Below are 19,043 nucleotides of genomic sequence, written 5' to 3'. Positions count from 1 at the left end.
AGAGCAACTTCAGGAAGTCATTGTGAAAGAAAGCTGGGAAGAGCTCGGCGGCCAAGTTAGCAGGGCACTCTAACAAGTGCATGCGCGGCCCGCGCCTGGGGCGGCGACTGCGGCGACGGTGCCTGGGTCCCCGCGCAGCGCCGACCAGCCCGGGCGGGACCTTGGANTGAGCCTGGCAGGGCACGGGGAGCCCCGACCCCGAGGTTGCTCTTCGCGCCGAAGGATCGGTCTCGGCCCCCAAAGTGCGACGCGCAAGTCCACGTGAGTGTTTTCCAATTGAATTTCAGTAGGAAAACTCAGAGTAGCTCGTGGCTTAAAAAAGAGAGAATGAAAAGACAAGGTGGTGAGAGCTGTGACCCCCTCTTTCGCTCAGGTCCGCCTCTCCTTTCTGGGGACAGTGAGAGCGCTGACTTTTGTCAAAGCCTCCGCCGCCAACTTGTGCCGCGACCGCAGGCGCAGGGCCAGGCGGGCAGTGAGCCGCCCGCTGTCACCGTGGGGAGGAGGTCCAGCTCCAGTTGTATTTAAATTGACATGTACCTATAGGTGACGGAAGCCAGGCTTTAGAAAGTCACCAAGGGAGAGCTTTCTCTGATCTTGGAGGGGAGAGCGTTTTGCCTCTCCTGAAAAACCATTAGATCGCGTCTGAACTTGCTTTCTGCAAAATGAAGAATGATGCCGGCTTGAAAAGTTAGTGGTACCTTTGCTCACTGTCATTTTGGCGGTCCGGTTTCGAAACTCGCTGGCAAGAAGGCATTAGGTTGCTTGCGAGTGCATTTGAAAATGTGCTTTAAAAAAAAAAAAAAAAAAGCCCAGGATCCTTGGTGATTCCTGGGGAACCTCGTGAGCCTGAGATTGGTTTTTCTTCCAGTTGTAGAAAGCGCACAGCGTTTGGACGGGCACAGCTTGCTAGCCCAGTTTTCCTTCTGCGCCCTGGGCTGTAGCCGGCCCAGAGCGGATTCAAGGCAGCTGCTTTGCTCAGCCAGCACGTTGCTTATGCCCACACCCCCTGCCCTCCGAACCGTGTATCTCCTCCCAGACACCTTGTTTCTGAACTTGGAGACTCAAACTTCTCCTCAAGAAAATACCTACTTGCTACCCAAACCCACTTCTGTTAAAGGAGAAAAAAAATTATGGAAGTAGAAAATAGGTGATATGGACAATGTTTAAACTTTCATGGAAATGGAAATGGTTACAAGGATGGGTTCACTTGGTTTGGGGTTGAGAAGAGAGAGAAACGAGCAGGAAACGGGTTGGAGCCTCTTGCATTTTTTTCTTTCTTTTGTTTGAAAATGTCTGATCGGGTTCCTGGGACTCCTCTTTTAGATGGAATTTTAAAGGTACCGATTTCAGGATGTTTTGGTATTCAGTGCGTCAGAACTGTTTCAGGGACAAATCAGACTATTTGGTAACGTGGCTAAAATGGTGAATGGTGACAAATGTCCGTGACAGGAAGATCACCTGCTTACATCATAGAAGATGCAGAACGTGTTAAAACAGAACTCGTATGCACAGATGTAAATAATGATGCCACCGGTTAAAATCCTACACAATTCTGGTTTGATATAATGTTTCTGATCTCAAAACTTTCCAGGAACGTATGTGTTTATACCTTTTTTACGTGGCCAGAAATGTGCTTGTGCTTCCCGGTCTTAAAGCCCACCCTTGCTGATGTGAAAACATGTTATTGAGTTAAATGGCCATGCTTTCTTCTTCTTTTGTTTCATGGTGGTAGTTGAAGGCAGGGGCTCTGAAAACTCTCGCATGCTAGTTTGTTTAATTCACCAGCGTCTTTAGTGAAATGCTGCACCTTGAGGAATTAATTATACAGTCTCGGAATTCAGAAGCGCGGTAGCAATAATAGCCCACCAACAGCGCGGCCTCGCGGGACGAGTTTGCGGGTCTGGAAGTAAAAGTGTGCGTGTGTGAGGGTTGGCTCTTTGGAGAAGTTGGTCCGCAGCCTCGTGAGGGAAGGTAAACCGTGGCTGTCCTGGGTCCCAGTTCCTTTGCCGGGACATTAAGAGCTTAGTGAATTTCCTGGCCCCGAGGTCTGAAGCCCTGCCGAGACTTGGCCGGAGACTTAAGCGTTCGAGGGTGATGGTTATTTTGGGGGAATTTTTCCCCCTTGATTTGGATTTGCGTGTTTCATGTTTAGACAACGCAGCCGCATGTTGTCAACATACATGTCAAACTTTGGAAATTTGAGGGAACATGGTGGAGGCCATGTGATGAAATGCCCCTACCCCCACACGAACATGGGTCCTGTGTGTACTTCAGAATTAGGTGTGTGTGAACAGATTCAGGAAATAAAGAGATCTGAGTCTCTGCGCGCGCACACACACACACACACACACACACAGAGCTGGCGTGCAGAGGGAGGCATGGGGGCAGGTCATCTTCACATCACACAGACCTGACGTGGGTAATGAAGCCCCTCCTTTTCGGTTCTGTTTGTTGGGTTGGCTTTTGCCTTTTACTAAAGCGAGATGGATTTTCCTCCTTATTCTGTTGAGTTAAGAGGTAAACGATGTGAGTGCTTTGGGTGTCTGCCCAAGACTGTGTGTGCAGGCGATGGACTTGCCGTGAACCCAGAATCATCAAGGATTTCACCGTTCCATGGCGCGTGTGCATTTTCCCTTTCCTGTAAGCTTTGTGATTCTGAAATCATTTCGCTACGAAATAAGGTTTGGTTTTCGTTGCCTAATTCTAATGGAGATTCCCTTGGTGGCTCTGGTTCACAAAGAGCAAAGCAAGCCCCTTGCTGGTTCTCTGGCAACACTTGTGATGTGTGAGGGTCACAGGCCTTCCCAGGGATTGTGACTCGGGCTTCTGGCCATGAGCTGCTGTTTCTCTCCGGCCCTGGCCCTTAAGGTTACTCCCTGTCCAGCGTCAGTCCATTGGTATTTTTAAAAAAAATTTTAAGCTTTATTTGTGAGAGACAGAGTGTGAGCAGGGCAGGAACAGAGAGAGAGGGAGACAGAATCACAAGCAGGCTCCAGGCTCCGGGCTGTCAGCACAGAGCCCCACATGGGGCTCGAACCCACGAACCGTGAGATGGTGACCTGGGCTGCAGTCGGACGCTTAACAAACTAGCCACCCAGGCGCCTCCCGGTCTGTTGGTATTTTTGGAGCCCTCGGCAGGTGTGTGTTGCGTGTGTGTGATCGTGCCATTTCCGTTTTACGGGAGAAAACACGAGATGTAGAAATGATCAGTGAGCCACCCTCTCCGGCTTCAGGAGGAAACCTACTGGTATTGTCTACACCGTGAGGCAGATCATTGTGTCTGCTCACAACAGGCACATGTGAGTGTGTGATCTAGATGCAGGGAGGCTGAGTTTCGGAGTATCGGTGTTGCATGCACATGTGCACACACACACACACGCAAGACAGGTTTAAAGGTCAGATGGGGGGGTCATAGCAGTGGGGCCCGTCGGGCACTGGCGACCCCAGACCCAGCTCCAGCCACCGCGACACGGCTGTTCCCCGCGGAGACCAGAGCTGGGGGTGGTGTCCTGTGCAGTGTGAGAAACACCCCTGCCCCCGTCATCTCTCTGCGGCTCCTGCGACACCCTCCCTCGCGAGCCGCCCTTGGCATAGCCCTCCTCCGACGCGGTTTCTCAACGCTGCGCACTGCTCTGACAAATGTCTTTAAGATGTGACGACACGTGAGGCATGAGGCGCCGCTTGGGGACAAGGACCAGTGAAAAGGCCGCCAAACCAGGCAGAAGTTCCTTTGGGGGTGGGGGAGGGCGGGGGGGCAGGGCCACCCGGCTTCTGTGCCTGTGTCTCTGGCCGGTCTCCCCTGAGAAGGGCCTTCGCCTACAGGCCGCGGCCTACAGGCTTCCGTTGGCTTTTTGTCCCTGTCTGATTGTACGGTGATAAACGGGCCGCGGCTGCCGCAGGCGCCCCCGGTGACCCGCCCTGCAATGTGCTGTTAGACGTGGCGAAAGCACAGAGGGCCAGGCCTGGGGGCCTCTGTGTTGCCCGGCTCGGGTCCGGCCCTGTTTCCCTTCTCCCGCGTGGCCCTGATGGCCTTGGGGGAGCCCGTGGTGCCGCCTGTTGACTGAGGAAGAGAGCTCCCGCTGTCTCCCCCCACAACTGGGCCGTGCTCATAATCTCTGAACCCACTTTGGTCAGGACAGGAAGCGCAGGCTCCCTTCCTGCCCGTGTTTTCCTGAGAGAAAACTATCTTCCCTCCTTTTTTGCATATTTGGCGAATGGTTCCACCTTTCTCTCCGCCCCAGTGGAGTGTGAAGGCGGTGGTGGAGGACACAGGCCCGCCACCCCGGGGACAGCAGGGTCCCTCCCAGGCGGCGGAGCGAAGGGGCCTCCACGCGGCCCAGGGTCCGAAGACCCCAGTCCTCGGAAGGCAGCGCCCCAGGTCTCCCTGAGGCCCAGGCTCACTGGTGAGTGCCCCGCGCTTTCTCTGCACAGACGGGGCGGGGAGAGCCCAGCCCGCGCCCAGCCCCTTGCCCTGCACCCCTCTGCCGCCTGTCCAGGGTGATGGAGAGCATCATTATGCACCATTTGCACGCACCCCTTTCGGGTTTTCCCGTGCTCCACCTCTTGACGGCTCGTGGTACAGGGGCCACCGCTTAACGGATTGCCCTGAATGGGCCCTAATTAGTGGAAAAGCGCCTTCTTCATATTTTCTCACTCAAGTGTGCAATGATTCATTTTTTTCTCCAGCACTCAGCTCCCTGCTAAAGGAGACCTGACTCTCTTCCTGCCGTTTTCGCGCCAAAAGTGCGCAGTAATGGACGTGGTGCCGAGCTGTGGGGCCCCGAGGGGCTTGGGGGGCCGTGGGATGTGAGGGGCGCACCCAGGATCCTTCCCTGCCCTCCTCCCTCCCTCTCTCTCCTTCTTTCTTCTTTCTGGGGTGGGGGGAGCTGGTTTGCAGAGTCTATACAAACAACTGAGAAAGAGCTGCGTAAAGTATTTTTTTAAATGTTTTATTTATTTTTGAGAGAGAGAGAGAGAGAGACAGCATGAACAGGGGAGGGGCAGAGAGAGAGGGAGACACAGAATCTGAAGCAGGCTCCAGGCTCCGAGCTATCAGCACAGAGCCCGACGCGGGGCTCAAACCCACAAACTGTGAGATCATGACCCGAGCTGAAGCCGGACGCTCAACCGGCTGAGCCACCCAGGTGCCCCTGCGTAAAGTGTTTTTAAGTGCTCTTTTCCATACTGAGATGGGGGCTTTAAGCTCCACTTTGGAGATCATACCGATATCACCACTCCAAGGTGTTTTCTGTTAGCTTGAAAGGACTTGAAATTGAGCCAGGTTGGTCTGAGTCCTTTCTAAAGCTAAGAGTTCCGCCATGGACATCGATTCGTCAGTTTTGGGGTGCGTTTTTGTCCTTGAGTCAGATTTTCACTGGCCAAGCNGGGGGGGGGGATGTTTACTTTAGAATCTTCAGGAGAAATGAAAATGAGCCATTGATCTTTTGTAAGCTTGCTTCTCAGACACTCTGAAATGTCCTCCAGGGCTTTTAATGGAAAGGAGAGAGAGGCAGCGACCCCCTGGTGTGAGCCCCACTTTTAGCCTGAAAAAGTGACCTTTTCCTCCTCCTTCGAGGCTGAGTTTTTGTGTAGGGCGGAAAATTAAAGTGATAGGCAAAGAGATCCACGGCGAAACTGTATTGATAAATTGTGTATCCCACTTCATTAAACTGAAATCAGACCGCTAATTATGGGAGGTTGTTAGCGATAAGGCAATTAATTCCCTATTAAAACTGGGTTGGAAATTTCGAGGGCTTTTTACACGCGTCTTCCTGCTGCCGCCTGGGATTGTCTGTTGTTTCCCCTGGATTTCGAGAACCTCCAGCTTCAGTGAGAGCAGGGGAGGCTTTTTGTGAAAGAAAGGAAACAAGATACTTAAAAACGAAGCATTGACAGTAATTTACACTTACCTAAGGGCGGCAGAAAAATCCTCGTGTACTGTTCAAACTGAGCCCTCATGTATTTTGCCGCCTGACGGACAGGAGCATTTTCTGCCAAATTATAAATAAAGGCATGCCGGTTTTTGTGACCCTGCAAATGCGGAAGTTGTAAGCTTCTGTGAGGTTCTACGGGTAACACCCACACCCGGGTTTGCATGAGGACCTTGGAGGCTAACGGTTGTGCACTGCGGAACGGGGTCCAAGTGGTGCTCGTTGGGCCCGATACCCACCAGGAGTGTGTGTTCGTATGGCCCTTGTCATTTGTGCTGGGGTGTTGGGCACACAGCGCACGTCTGGGTTACGGCCCCGCTGGGACCGAGCTCTCTGTCTCTCCCAGCCTGAAACGGACATCTAGACCTTTCCTTGCGAAGCTGATCCAACGGAACAGGCCACCGACAGCATCCCGCGGTCTTCTTCTCTGTAATTATTCGGTTTCCTGCTATACCAGTCATTCTCCCCAAGTAACGGATACACTGATTCCGCCTTCTGCTCGTCTCAGAAACAGCCTGACTTGACCTCACCGGGTGGGCCGCGTGAGGTTGGGGGAGCAAGGTGAATTCCAGAGGCCTGCAGGCACCTTTCTGTGTGGTGGGAACACAGTGGGAAAACGTGCACCTGGGTGACTTTTAATGGTCCTCGCCAAGTGACCTCGTTTTAAGTGATTTTACTCGGTGATTTGTGGCTGTTGCCAGAAAGAACGGAGGAGCTCAGAATCGTGTGTCTTCCTGCAGAGAGCATTTCCCTTTGGCCCGGAAGCTCTGTGGCTTTAGGGGAGGGAGTCAGTCAGCAAGGCCGCTCCGTTCTCCTCCCTGGAGCCAGGAGGAAACTGCCCCTCTTTCTCCACCAAGCAGCCTTCTTCCATTGCCAAGAACAAGGGGTGAATAGGAGTCTGGGTGACGTGTTTGCTCCAGGACACACTTTCTCCCCGTGGCTCTCTCTCGGTGTGTGGATCTTGACTCACTCCCAACCAGACAGCCAGAGACTAACCGGAAGTGAGGAGACCGACGAGAATGTTCTCAGCGGGCAAATCAGCAGTGGGTCTCAGTTATTGGAAACAAGCATATTTGGAGGGATTTGTACACAACCGGCCACGCCTGTGGGGATTTGGAGACGTTTCCTTCTTTGGGTCTCAGTTAAATGTATCTTTTGTCAAGGCCACTCACACAACCCCTTCATTAAAAAAAAAAAAAAAGGCCAGCGGCCCTGTAGTACTACCATTTGGCGGAATGTTTTGGGTGTACGAGTGGATTTGCATGTTCGGTTTTAATTTTAAGTTTCCACGTGTACCCCTGAAATGATCTACTAACACCTTAAACAAAGCCACTGCTAAGCCATCCAGAAAAGATACTGTTTTCTCTGTGAGGACAGCACGTTTCCTTGCTGAGTTAAAACACTGAGCGAGCACTCTAACTTTGTATCGATCCTTTCTTTTTTAAGTGAAAAAAACACCTTGGGGGGGAGAGAAAAAATAGGAACACAAAATTGTCCCTGGGCTCCTCTGTCTCATCACTTCGTAATAAGAAATGACAAAACATCAGCACTCTTGGGAATGTCGGTGCACGTCATTATTTGGGGGCAGTTTTTATATTTTTTTTAAAGGTGTAAATCTCATTTTTGCTGCACAGTCGCTGGCCATGCATGAAGGTCTTCTGAAATCGGGAAGAGGGTAGAAGAGAATGATTCTAAACTTAGATTTCTTTTTTTCTTTTTACTTAAGTGATGAAGTGAAGTGTAAAAAGCCATTTATATTTGAGGAAGCTGCTTAGGAAGTAGCCGCTGGTGACAGAATCAGGAAAAGTCCTATAAAAGCGTATGTAAATTTGGAGGATGAAGGTCCCCACTCTGGTGGCTGTAGAAACAGTAGTTACTGGGAGTAGTTTGAGAGCCTGTGGACTAGCGCCGGGACTTTCTTCACTAGTCTTTTTCCTAGAGCCTCTACATAAGTCTCTTCTCTGCATAGGGGAGTCCCATGATGCCAGAACCTTCTGGGGGCCCCTGTAAATCCTGCTCTGGACCTGCTTTTGAGAGCAAATGTGTGAGCACGGGGAGCCAACTCTGCCTTCTCTAGTTAAAAAAACAACCCAAAATTCGAATGCCATATCTCTCATCTTTTTTTTTTTTTTTTAACCTCACTTGGAGACAGGTGGTTGTGTGATGGCATTTAACAGCATCCTTGTGTTCTTCTCCTTCTGCATTCGGTATCTCTTTGCCGAGAATGTTTCCAAACAGCACGCTTTTTAGCTGTATTCTGAAAAGGCTTCTTCGGTCCCCCTCCCCTCCACCTTCCTCTTTTGCATATCAGTTCCTGCCCCAAGAGGGGGAAAAAATGTGAGGACAGAATTGCACATCTGAGTGAATTTGCCCTCCAAAAGCAAGTTCAAGGCAGAACCACTGGAAGGGTTTTCTGTGGCTCCGTTACATAAGGGGGAGGGGAGGCCCCCGTGAAAGCCAAATTGGATTTCCTGCTGTCCTGTTGAAACCTTGTTTTTCATTGTTATTTGCGCCAGCCATCCTCCGTGGAGTAATCATGAAAATGTGTAGATTGGCAGCTAATTTTTGAAAAATGAAAAGAATCAGAAATGAAATAAGAGTGCCCAGAAGTTTTTATGTTCTCCCGGCCTGTTTTGTCAAGTTGTTAGGAAAATCTATAAGGTCCCCCTGACCAGACACAAAGACCTCGCAGATTGCTTTAGCTTTCTCTTGGAACATTCCTTTTTTTAAGGTACAGTGTAATTCACGGTGATATGATAGATTTGCAAAAATAAAATCTACCAATCTGAAAATGAAAGGGCTGTCTCTGGGCAGGAATAATGGGTTTTATTAAAGAGGTCTGTGACCCAAGGCATTTTAAATAGACTATAGGCTTGGCCCGTTTCCCCCACTACCCGCCCCTTTCAAAACAAGCCTCATTGATAAGGAAATAACCCCCAAATGTAAGTGTAATGCAATCCCACTCTTCCGGAGGAAAAAAAAGAATCAGTAGCATCCATTTCATCCAATAAGCAGAATTTAACTTCACTGTAGAAGTTTCCTGATGAAGTCTGCCTTTATCTGCAGAGTATTACCAAGGACACCCTTCTTTTCTGTTAGGATTCAGGGACCATCCACTATTTGTCCATTGTCCATTGGAAATTTGGGACCACAAGCCTGGGCTACCGGGTTCGGATGGGCAGGAGTGAGAATCGCGTCTCCCTTGAGCGTTTGTGGGTTCAGGTCAGCTCCGTGGATGTGTAAACGGGTGTCCTTGTGCAGGCTGCTGCATCGTCAGCCTCAGTCTTCTCATCTGTAGAATGGAAATAATATGCAGATCGTGCATGATAATTACAGTTGTGTCATCTAATTGTGAAGGTTAGAGACACAGGTTTAGCAAATAAGCATGATATACTAGCTCAGTGTTAGACACCGTGCCAGGCACTCACATAAAACGATGGACAAGGTGGACCAGGTGCCCAGGCTCGTTTGCCCGTTAAATGCCATAGTCAGTTGCTTAAATAAAGCCAGCAGATACCAGTATCCATTCCTTTACTCCCTTTTCCTGGCACATATGAAGTACTTGCGAAATGTCGTGAAAGAGCCCTGGACAGGAAACCACCACCTCTGTGTATCAGGAGAGGGGAAAGGCATGGTTTTTATGCATTGATGTATTTTTAATTGAGGCCTAATTGAGACGTGGCATCACATCAGCTTCAGACGGACAACATCATGATTCAATATTTGTGTACATCGCAAAGTGATCACCACGATAAGCAGAGTTAACATCCGTTGCCACACCAATTTCCAAAAAAATCCGTTTTGCACCACGAGGGCTTTTAAGATTTGCTCCGTTGGCAACTCGCAAACAGGCAGGGCAGTCTTATTAACAGCCTCGTGCTGCGCAAACATGGCATTTTCTTTCGTTTGTGTCCACTGGTTAAACCACAGAGAACTGAGGTTTTTTTTTTATTTGTTTTTTTTTTTTTTTTTTTTTTTTTTTTAAAGCTTGCAGAGGAGCTGTGTGCTCCCAGGGAATGGGTTCGTGCTGAGTGACCACCAGGGTTCATCGCGGACACTTGGGCACGCTGTGCACTTAGCCGTGCTAGGGCAGCCATGGCTCTGGGCCGCTCGAAAAGGGATCAAGTTGTGGTTCTTGACGGGCAGCTGGCTTTCCATTTTGACTTCATTAATTCAGATTCGCCATTTCAGAATTACCGGCGAGCGTGGAGATTTCAGAGCAAGTGATGTGAAGAGAGGGGTTCATCTTTGGGAAGGGAAGGGACAGATGGTCCAGAGGCTGAGGAGGGGCTGGGGACCGCAGCCAGCCCTGCGCACGTGCCAGTGGCCCTTGAGGCTCCCTGTGGCTCTGGGGACTGTTCTTGGGGCTGCCTGCTCGCTCGCAGGTGGAAGTGAGGACATACTGGAGACTTGCCCAGCTCCTGGCTCAGGAGTCACGACTGCCCAGGGCGGTTGGATGCGTCTTTCCAGGGGATAGCCAGGTCCCCAGTCTGTCATGGGTGTGGAAGAAGGAAAGAAGGACAGGGACAGGTGGGGGAGGGGTGTTTCCAAAGTCTCCCCATCCCCAAGGCTCCTCCACGGGGTGGGCACCAGCAGGAAGTACATGTCTCCCCAGGCCTGGCTGCGGGGGAGGGAGAAGTGTGCTGGGCCACCGTGCTGGGCCGCCATTGCTCCCGTCTCTCAGTTCTTTTGCTTGATCTCTGCACCTGCTGTGTCCCAGAGTCGCTGATAGGCCAACTCCATCAAACTGAAACCAGCAAAGTCCTATGTGAGCAGAAGGACCGGGGAGAGACAGAGACACAGACACAGAGAAGGAGGGAGGAAGGATGGAGAGACAGCAAGAGATGTTAGGCTCGGTGACCACCAGCCAGATGACGGTGGGCAGTGGCTTCTGACCGCGGGCTCTGCTCCCCTGGAGGGATGGCCGGCCCCCGACAGCCGCTGTCACGCCGGCTTCCACTTATCTCTGCATCTGTTTCGCCTTGTGCAAGTTTCAGAACCGCGGGCTCCAAGGAAACAATAAAAGCATTCAGGGCTGTAGGAACTGCCCAGGCGACGGGTGTCTGTCACTGCCGTCGGTCGGTTCAGGTGCTCAGGTGTCTGGGTGTCCCAGGTGGAGTGGAAAATCACAGTTGACTTCTGTGAAGTCACCCTTCCCCCTGGCATTTCGCTCTATAGACCTGTGATCCTGGCTTGCGTTTAGGTGCCGGTTTCTGAAAACAAGTTGCTAATCCACTTTTGTGATGAACCCCTCTTTCTGATCGTGAGCTCCTTCATGGGCAGAGACCCCGTCCCAGCCAAGCTCTCTGCTTTCCTGTTGATGCCGGACACAGACCGCTTCCACGTGGGAGAGGAGGGCTCAGGATGCTGTCTGAAAATGAGCACAGAGCCTGGGGTGTGCATGTGGCAGTGGGGATGGGGTGGAGCCCTTCCCCCCCTTCCACGACCCCCCCCAAAGCTGCCCCTCTGTCATCTCGGGTCTTGGACGGGATGGAATTTCCTCACCCTCATATCAGTTTCCCATTGCCGAATCATCTGTCTGATCTTTGCTTCAAAGCAGTCACTTTTACAAAAAAACTCAACGATGGTTCCATCCCAAGACATGCAAATTTGGACTTGGGGGAAGTTTGAGGGAGTTAGTCAAGTCCCCCCCTTCGCCCCCCTTGCCATGTGATGGCAAGCAAGCCTAGCTACAGAACTCATGGTGCGTGTGGCCCCTGTCCCCGAATTATCAAGAAGGTCAAAGCCGTGGTTACAAGCAGGCAATAGCCCCGAGCAAGGGGGCTGGCTGAGCACGGCCACACGCCCACGTGGAGTAGGGTTCCTTCAGAGTGTGTCTGAAAACCTAAGTGGTGCTGATTACCCAGCGGAGTCCCACGTGGTGGGGGTGGGGTGTGGGTGTGGACACTTAGTGAGAATAGAAACAGGTGTGTTGACACAAATTCACCGTCCTCTGTTCAATCCCTGGCCCCCAGCACACCGCCCTGAGTGTATAGACGGCTGCTGAGACGGGGCCGCTTCCTGGAGGGGACACACGGGGCGCACAGGCGAGGTGACTCCCCAGGGCAGACCTTTCCCACCCAGCAGAGCCTGATCTGGGTCTCAGACCCTCTGTTTTCTGCTTTGTGTCACCTGTCACATCTCCCGCCTGAACCACCATGACAGGGTACCTGATGTGAATGGATTCTGCCCCTTGCCTCAAACCCGGAGGGTCCCCCCTCTCTGCCACCACCATGAGGGAGGACACCTTCTCCCTGAGAGCCAAGGTGGGCAGCCATCTGTGAGGCTTTAGGAAACAGTCTGTGCTTGGAAATAGCTGGAATCTACAATGGGATGCTGGATAGATCTCTTCCTGCACTGAGCTGTGCGTAGCCATTAAAATGAGGACGTCGACGTAGATTGGCAAAATACAAAAACAGGTGCAGAATGGAATGAAAAAACATTTCACCACAGTATATTTGGAATGGATTTAGCATGCTCTTTTTGTCCAAAGCTCTGTGTGTGTACACAAACACGCATACACAGACACACAAAATTGAGTGGTCTTAAGTGGTAGGAGTTATGGGCATTTTCTTGCCTTGAAAAAAAAAAGTTGAAAAAATGTATCACTTGCATAGCAAGAAGATTCTAGGTCAATATTCTACAAATTTTGTGTTAGACTAGTTTTTGCTGTAATAAGATTTGTTTAGACTAGTATTTTATTTAGACCAGTGTTCATTTATTTATTTTAATGTTTACTTCTGACGGGAGGAGAGTGAGGGAGGCGCAGAGAGAGAGGGAGACACAGAATCCGAAGCAGGCTCCAGGCTCCGAGCTGTCGGCACAGAGCCCGACACGGGGCTCGAACCCATGAAATGTGAGATCATGACCTGAGCTGAAGTTGGACAGTTACTCGACTGAGCCACCCAGGCGCCCCATACTTTTATTTTTTTTAATCAGGAACCTGTCTCCCAGCCCCTAGACTAGTGTTTATTTAGAAGAGTTTTTGTAACAACAAGTTGTCTCCCACTCAACCCAGGGACATTTCAAGATGGGTCTGTGCGATTCCGCGGTAAAACACTGTACTCACCTTCCGAAAACCAGACCTTGTGTTAACACTGCACGGAGATTCCAGAGTTTCCTCATCCGGCTGTGTCATTGTTTTGGCGGTTTCCAAAGAATCGTAGAGTTTTACCTGTTTGACATAGAAGGACTGGTGCCTTGGACGCTCAGACACATGCCAGTGTCGGGTTTGCTTCTGGGGCTGGTGTGTTTGGCTCCCGCCTGTCACGGACCCTCTGTCCCAGGGCTGAAATACATGTGGGCCCTGAGCCCCTTTCCGTCCTGCGGTCAGCGGCCGTCACCTTGCACCGCACACTCTGGCCTGGAAAATTCCTGCCCCAATTCAGACCCGTGCAGCGGCTTTAGAAAGAGTTGAAAACCCCTCCCCGTCCAGAAAAACAGTGATAGACATCCGTGTCTCCTCTGTGACTGGTCCCATACGACAGATATGGAAGATACGGATTCTGCGCACCGTGTAGGCATGTGTCATTAGACATAACGCATAAATTTGCTCCTGCCTGTGTAGTCTCAGCCGAATGGGAGAGGGAAAGGGCCCCTGAATTCTCCACCAGTGTCAGAGTGGAGTGAAAACTGGCCTCGCGGGGCTCAGATCCACCCACCTAAACCCAAGAGACAGAGATGGGGTCCCCCCCAGACCCACAGGTGGCCTGATTTAGGCTGGTCATATAGACCCAGTTTGCTGCTTTAGAGGAGGCTCTGTCCCGAGGTTGTCCAGCAGAGCATGAATGAGCAGATTTTGTTGAGGTCCCGGACCTTCTGCCGGCCAGAGCTTTCTGACCCACAGGACTTCCAGATGTCATTTCCTAGGGCTCCCCCACCTCCGAGGTCAGGCCAGGGCCAATGAGCACTGACCTCTGCCTGGTATGTGGGGCAGAGTTCTCGCTGTCACCCTCCAGGGCTGTCCTTCCCACTTGGTTTTCTGTCCCTGCACTAGCGTGAGGGGCCAGCCATGTGTCAGCAAACAGGAAGGTTTGGGCGCTGCCCCGGCCCTGTTCTCCGGCCGTCGTGAGCTTCACTTCCTGTGTGAGCACGCTGGCGACGTCTGAGGCAGGGTCCCTGAAAGAGCGGGGACAAAGATGGAAGCGGCCGCGGTGCCCATCTGCCAGGCTGGAGGTGTATTCATTATTGATGGAGAGAGTGCGAGAGCTGCTCAGATATGCAGCCCTGCCTGGGTAAATGAGACATTCTTCAGCAAATTGCTTCGTTTTTTGATTGCTGAGTGTATGCGTGTCACCAAGCTGACTCAAGGTTCATCGATGCATGCTCAGTAAATTAGAAAGAACATAACTATGGACCAGCCAAGAGAATGAATTCTGTGCCTACAATGACCCAGGGCCATTTAATTTTCTGCTTAATTTTGTTGCAGTCAGTTTGCATTTTGGGTTATTATGCAGTAGGAAATTAACAATAAATAACAAATTTGGTCCTCCTGTGTGCGTAATGATATTTTTATAAATCTTTGTAATGCTGTCTTTAAAAGGATCAGGGTCTGTGCCAGGCTGATACTCCAGCAAGTATGTGAGGAGGAAAATGCATTATTCTTGGTAGATAACCTTGTTGTTAAATGCATAGAGCTTCGCTCTCTCTTTCTTGCTCTCTTCATATCTTATTAGTCATTTGCTTGAAACTAAAATCCCTTCCTCTTTTTTTCTCAGATAACCTGAGGACAATGGACGCTGATGAGGGTCAAGACATGTCCCGAGTTTCAGGTGAGACTCTCACGGGGGACCTCTATGGGGGGCCCGTGAGGAAGCCTCCACCGGGTGCCAGGGGCCTGGGCACTCGCTGAGTTCCCGAGGGAGGAAGACAGGTTTTCCTGCCAGAGGAAAGACCAACGTGGAATTGGTGTCCATGTTTTCTGTCAACTCTTTGAGTTCATCTCAGTTTGAGAACCTGAACAGAAACATTTCCCAGATGAAATTAGCTTTCCTGTGAGATCCAAGGGCAGCCTGGAAAGGGTTCAATATAGGCTGATACTTGGGGGTGGGGGGGAGGAGAGGTGAGGAAATAACTGATCGATCTGCTCTGGACCCCAGACACATACCAACGGTGGTGTTTCAGAGGGAGAAAGAAACCCGAAAAACACAATTTAGAGTATCTGTTAGGCATTGCTCCCCTTTGCCGAACATTTTTTCAAGCCATATTGGACGTGGCTCTTCTCATCATGGGGGACCCTGGACATGGAGGTGATGGGGGGGTGAGGCCCAAGTGTCCCCCTTGCTGGTGCTGGGCAGGAGGACCCACCAGCCCATCCCGCAAAGCCTGCATGGTTCCCGGGTTCCTAGGCGTGGGAAGCCCACCCTCTGTCGGGTCCTGCGTCTGGGCTTGGGGCTTTCAGTATTTTACCTTTTAGAGCCTCCCAGGCTCATGGCCAGTCCCGGGTTGGCCTCTATGGGAGAATGGCCTGTCATGATCGGCCTGACCGACCTGTTCCCACTCGTTGCCAAGTTCTCATTGAATTCTGTGTCTTGGTCTAAGTCTGTCCTCATGGCGGAGATGGAGATCTTAGGTGTGGCTGCTGCCCCACTTGGTGGGTGTTTGCTCACTGGAGAATGTGCAGGAGAGAAGGTTCAAGTTCATGCCACAATCCCAAACGTCTCCCGCCTCCTCTGGCCCAGCTCATCTCATCACTCAGCAAGTATGGACTTAAACTCCCAGGCTGCAGAGAACGAGGCCAAGGCTAGCCTGTCGGCCCAGCCATGTCGGTGTGTCACGTACCTTGGCGGAAGTGAAAACTGGCTGGCAGTTTGGCGTTCCCCTGCATGACCTTTGCTGTATTAAAGGAGTTCCTTCTAGATTTGCACCCACAAGTGCACAGGGCATTGAGGCAGACGCTCCCAGCGGCGTTGACGCTAATGTCTGAGAACTTGGGCACATCGACCCATGATTCAGACCGCTCTTACGAACAAGGATGGTGTGAAAACCTTCATCCTGCAACAGGTCCAAGGCAGATGCCGAAGTGAAAGCGGCTTTCAGGATGGTATGCAAGGCGTGATCCATTCTGTGAAAGGGAAACAAATCATACATGTGCACGCACATGCACGCACACAAACTCAGTCTACATGCTTGCTTGTTGAAGAAGATTCTGCAAGGGTAGGTAGCGATCCAGACTTCCCCTCAGGAGCTTGGTGATGAGAACGAGGTCAGGCTGTGGAGGAAGAAAAGGGGAGGCTTTACGTCCTTACAGGATTTATGTCTTTAAGTTTTATTTGCATTTATTTCTCTCAGACACATTCTTTGATTCTGAAACAGGAGTATAACGACAGCAACAACAAAATACTATTTCAGTGGGGCAGTGGAGGGATAGATTGGCTCTTGGAAGCCTCCTGTTGACCCGGGCTGGGGGGCTGGCGGCTGCCAGTGGACATGCCTGCCTGGAGGAGGTGTGTGCCCTCCCTGGGGAAGCGGGTCCCACCCCAGGATTGCCAGAAGCCTCATGGAGAGGGGTTTAGCATGTCAAAAAATGGGGGATGTTAAAATCTTCCAAAGGCAAAAGAGACCCTTTCGTTGTTTCTGCTCTCTCTCTGGTAGCTTCTTTTTTTTTTTTTTTTTTTTTTTTACATTTATTTATTTTGAGAGATAGAGAAAGAGAGAGAAGAGAGAGAGAATCCCAACTGGGTTCTGCACTGGCAGCACAGAGCCTGATGCGGGGCTCGATCTCACGAAACTGTGAGGTCAAGACCTGGGCTGACTTCAAGAGTCAGAGGCTTAACCGACCGAGCCCCCCACCCCCACCCCAGGCACCCCTTGCTTGGGTAGCTTCTTTTTTTTTATTTTTATTTTTTAATGTTTTATTTATTTCTGAGAGAAAGAGAGACAGCGTGAGCAGGGGAGGGTCGGAGAGAAAGGGAGATTCAGAATCTGAAACAGCCTCCAGGCTCTGAGCTGTCAGCACAGAGCCCGACGCGGGGCTTGAACCCATGAACCGTGAGATCATGACCTGAGCCGAAGTCGGAGGCTTAATGACTGAGCCACCCAGGTGCCCCTTGGGTAGCTTCTAAGGTGACATTTGAATGAAACCTCTGTCCTCTGAGGTCCCAAAGCCAGAGCTGACAGCCCTGACCTGAGCTGACATCTCCAGACTGTTTGGTCTCGTGTCTCATTAACAACAATAACAAAGGCCTCATTTTCCTCTCATTTTCCTGCCCTTTACCATTATGCAAAATGCTCTGTTTATTCTAGATGTTGGCTTTTGAAAGTGGGGACAGGTGTAAGAATGCATGGAGTCCCACGGCCCAGGACTTCCTGAAAAAGGAAACGCCTCTGTGGTCAAGAAGATTCTAGATCTGGTCTGAAATGCAGTTTGTTGACACTCAGCAAAGGAAATGCTCCTTCCAGAACATGAACGGCACTTCTGGTCGATGTAACCCAGCATCGAGCAGAGCATCTGAAGGGCTGTGCCATGTTCCCGAAAGAGGGAAGGACACTTCTGCTTCTTGCTGATTCTCCAATTCACATCCAGACACATCGCTGCTTCTCTTCCATTTCTGAAATCGAGGGCAGTGACAGTTCGTTGTGGAATAAGGGTGTTCATTTAGTCAAACAGGAGTTGACATTCTCGATATGCTGAGGAATGTGTCACGGAATCACCCTCTTTTCCCATAAAATTCTTCAGTGTCAGGTTCTGTCCCCAGGGAAGAAAAAACACAGACTTTCCGAGTTGAACCCCGTGAACTGTGTGCCAGTTTGCTGGGTTCAAAAATGCTCCATCGTTGGCAATGCCATGGCCAGTCAGCCTTGCACCTGTGACACAGTCACTTGGAAAACAAAGAAAGAGTCAATATCTGACAGTTTTTCAAGGCACTGGTTCTTTCTTCCTGGGGGTTTATCCTAAATGTGGACTGAGCCCTGGTCAGTTGGGTCTTGAGGGTAGATACCCAGCAAGTGTTTACTGACTCATACCCACGACTTGAGACCAGCTTACTGAACAGATTTGGTGGACGGTCGGCACAGAGCAGGCTCTCCCTCACTTATTTAAAAAAAAAATTTTTTTTTTTGTAGTTTATTTTATTTTTGAGACAGAGAGAGACAGAGCATGAGTGGGGGAGGGGCAGAGACAGAGGGAGACACAAAATCCAGCAGGCTCCAGGCTCCCAGCTATCAGCACAGAGCCCGACGCAGAGCTCAAACCCACGAACCGCGAGATGATGACCTGAGCTGAAGTTGGATGCTTAAGGCTGAGCCACCCAGGCACTCCCAGCCTCTCCCTAACTTTGGGGCACAAGTCACTCATTCTTTGGGTAAAGTTTGTTAGTTTTCATTTTGTTTTTGTTTCTTTTTGGCAACCTTTCCAGAATATTTTCATGGCTATGCATTGTTTTTTGTTTTTGTTTCCAAGGGAAGAGACAGCCTGTGTGAGAATAGGGATGGTGAGGCCCATATCCATATCTCATCTCTGTCCCCAGCTAGGGGACCTGAGGTGGGTCTCCTGCCTCTTGGACCACCGTAGCGTCCTCTGCAAAATGAGGGATGTGAACCAGTTGACACTGAATGGTCCTCGGGCTCCTATGACCCTAAAGCTACGTTGGAGGTCTTCTTAATAGTCTTTATGATGTTTGTTGGTTCGTGGAAAGGAGAGGTATGCTCCGTAGGCAACAGAGGCTGCTTAGGGAAACAAGGCTTATCTGTACTGAAGGGTGAGTGGACCCAGCTCCCAGGTACCATTTTCAATTTGCAGAGTGAGATTCGAGAATTTCAGTGAGTGACCAGAAGTCCCACAGGGAACCAGACAGGGCACTGGGTTGCAAGCTTTCCCACTATTCCAGAGTTGGGAGTCTATACTCTGAGTTTTATTTACTCCCAGAAATTATGTTCTCCTGGGTCATCGTATATAAAAACCACTCTTGGGGCACCTGGGTGGCTCAGTTGGTTAAGCGTCTGGCTTGTGCTCAAGTCATGATCTCATGGTTCATGGGTTCAAGCCCACATTGGGCTCTGTGCTGATAGCTCAGAGCCTGGAGCCTGCTTCCAATTCTGTGTCTCCCTCTCTCCCTCTCTCTCCCCCTCCGCTACTCACACTCTGTCTCTCGCTCTCTCAAAAATAAATAAACA

General features: G+C 50.7%; 1 protein-coding gene across 10 annotated transcripts in view; it reads left to right on the top strand.

The window, feature by feature from the left end:
• The first annotated feature begins 174 nt into the window (after window positions 1-174).
• Window positions 175-19,043, top strand: part of IKZF1 (IKAROS family zinc finger 1) — a 98,328-nt gene continuing 79,459 nt past the window's right edge. For 9 of the 10 annotated variants that reach the window (XM_077781171.1, XM_077781170.1, XM_077781169.1 and 6 more), the window contains exons 1-2: window positions 3,803-4,403; window positions 14,648-14,701. In XM_077781171.1, the coding sequence (XP_077637297.1) occupies window positions 14,662-14,701 (40 nt within the window). In that variant the 5' untranslated portion in view covers window positions 3,803-4,403; window positions 14,648-14,661. Of the gene's footprint in view, window positions 262-3,802; window positions 4,404-14,647; window positions 14,702-19,043 lie in introns of those variants that run through there. The other variant, XM_077781162.1, reaches the window with a different exon arrangement.

Source organism: Crocuta crocuta, unplaced genomic scaffold (assembly GCF_008692635.1).
Source record: "Crocuta crocuta isolate KB4526 unplaced genomic scaffold, BGI_CrCroc_1.0 scaffold108, whole genome shotgun sequence".
Lineage (NCBI taxonomy): Eukaryota > Metazoa > Chordata > Mammalia > Carnivora > Hyaenidae > Crocuta > Crocuta crocuta.
The sequence above is the reverse complement of the archived record's forward strand: the minus strand, read 5'-3'. Positions and strand labels throughout refer to the sequence as shown.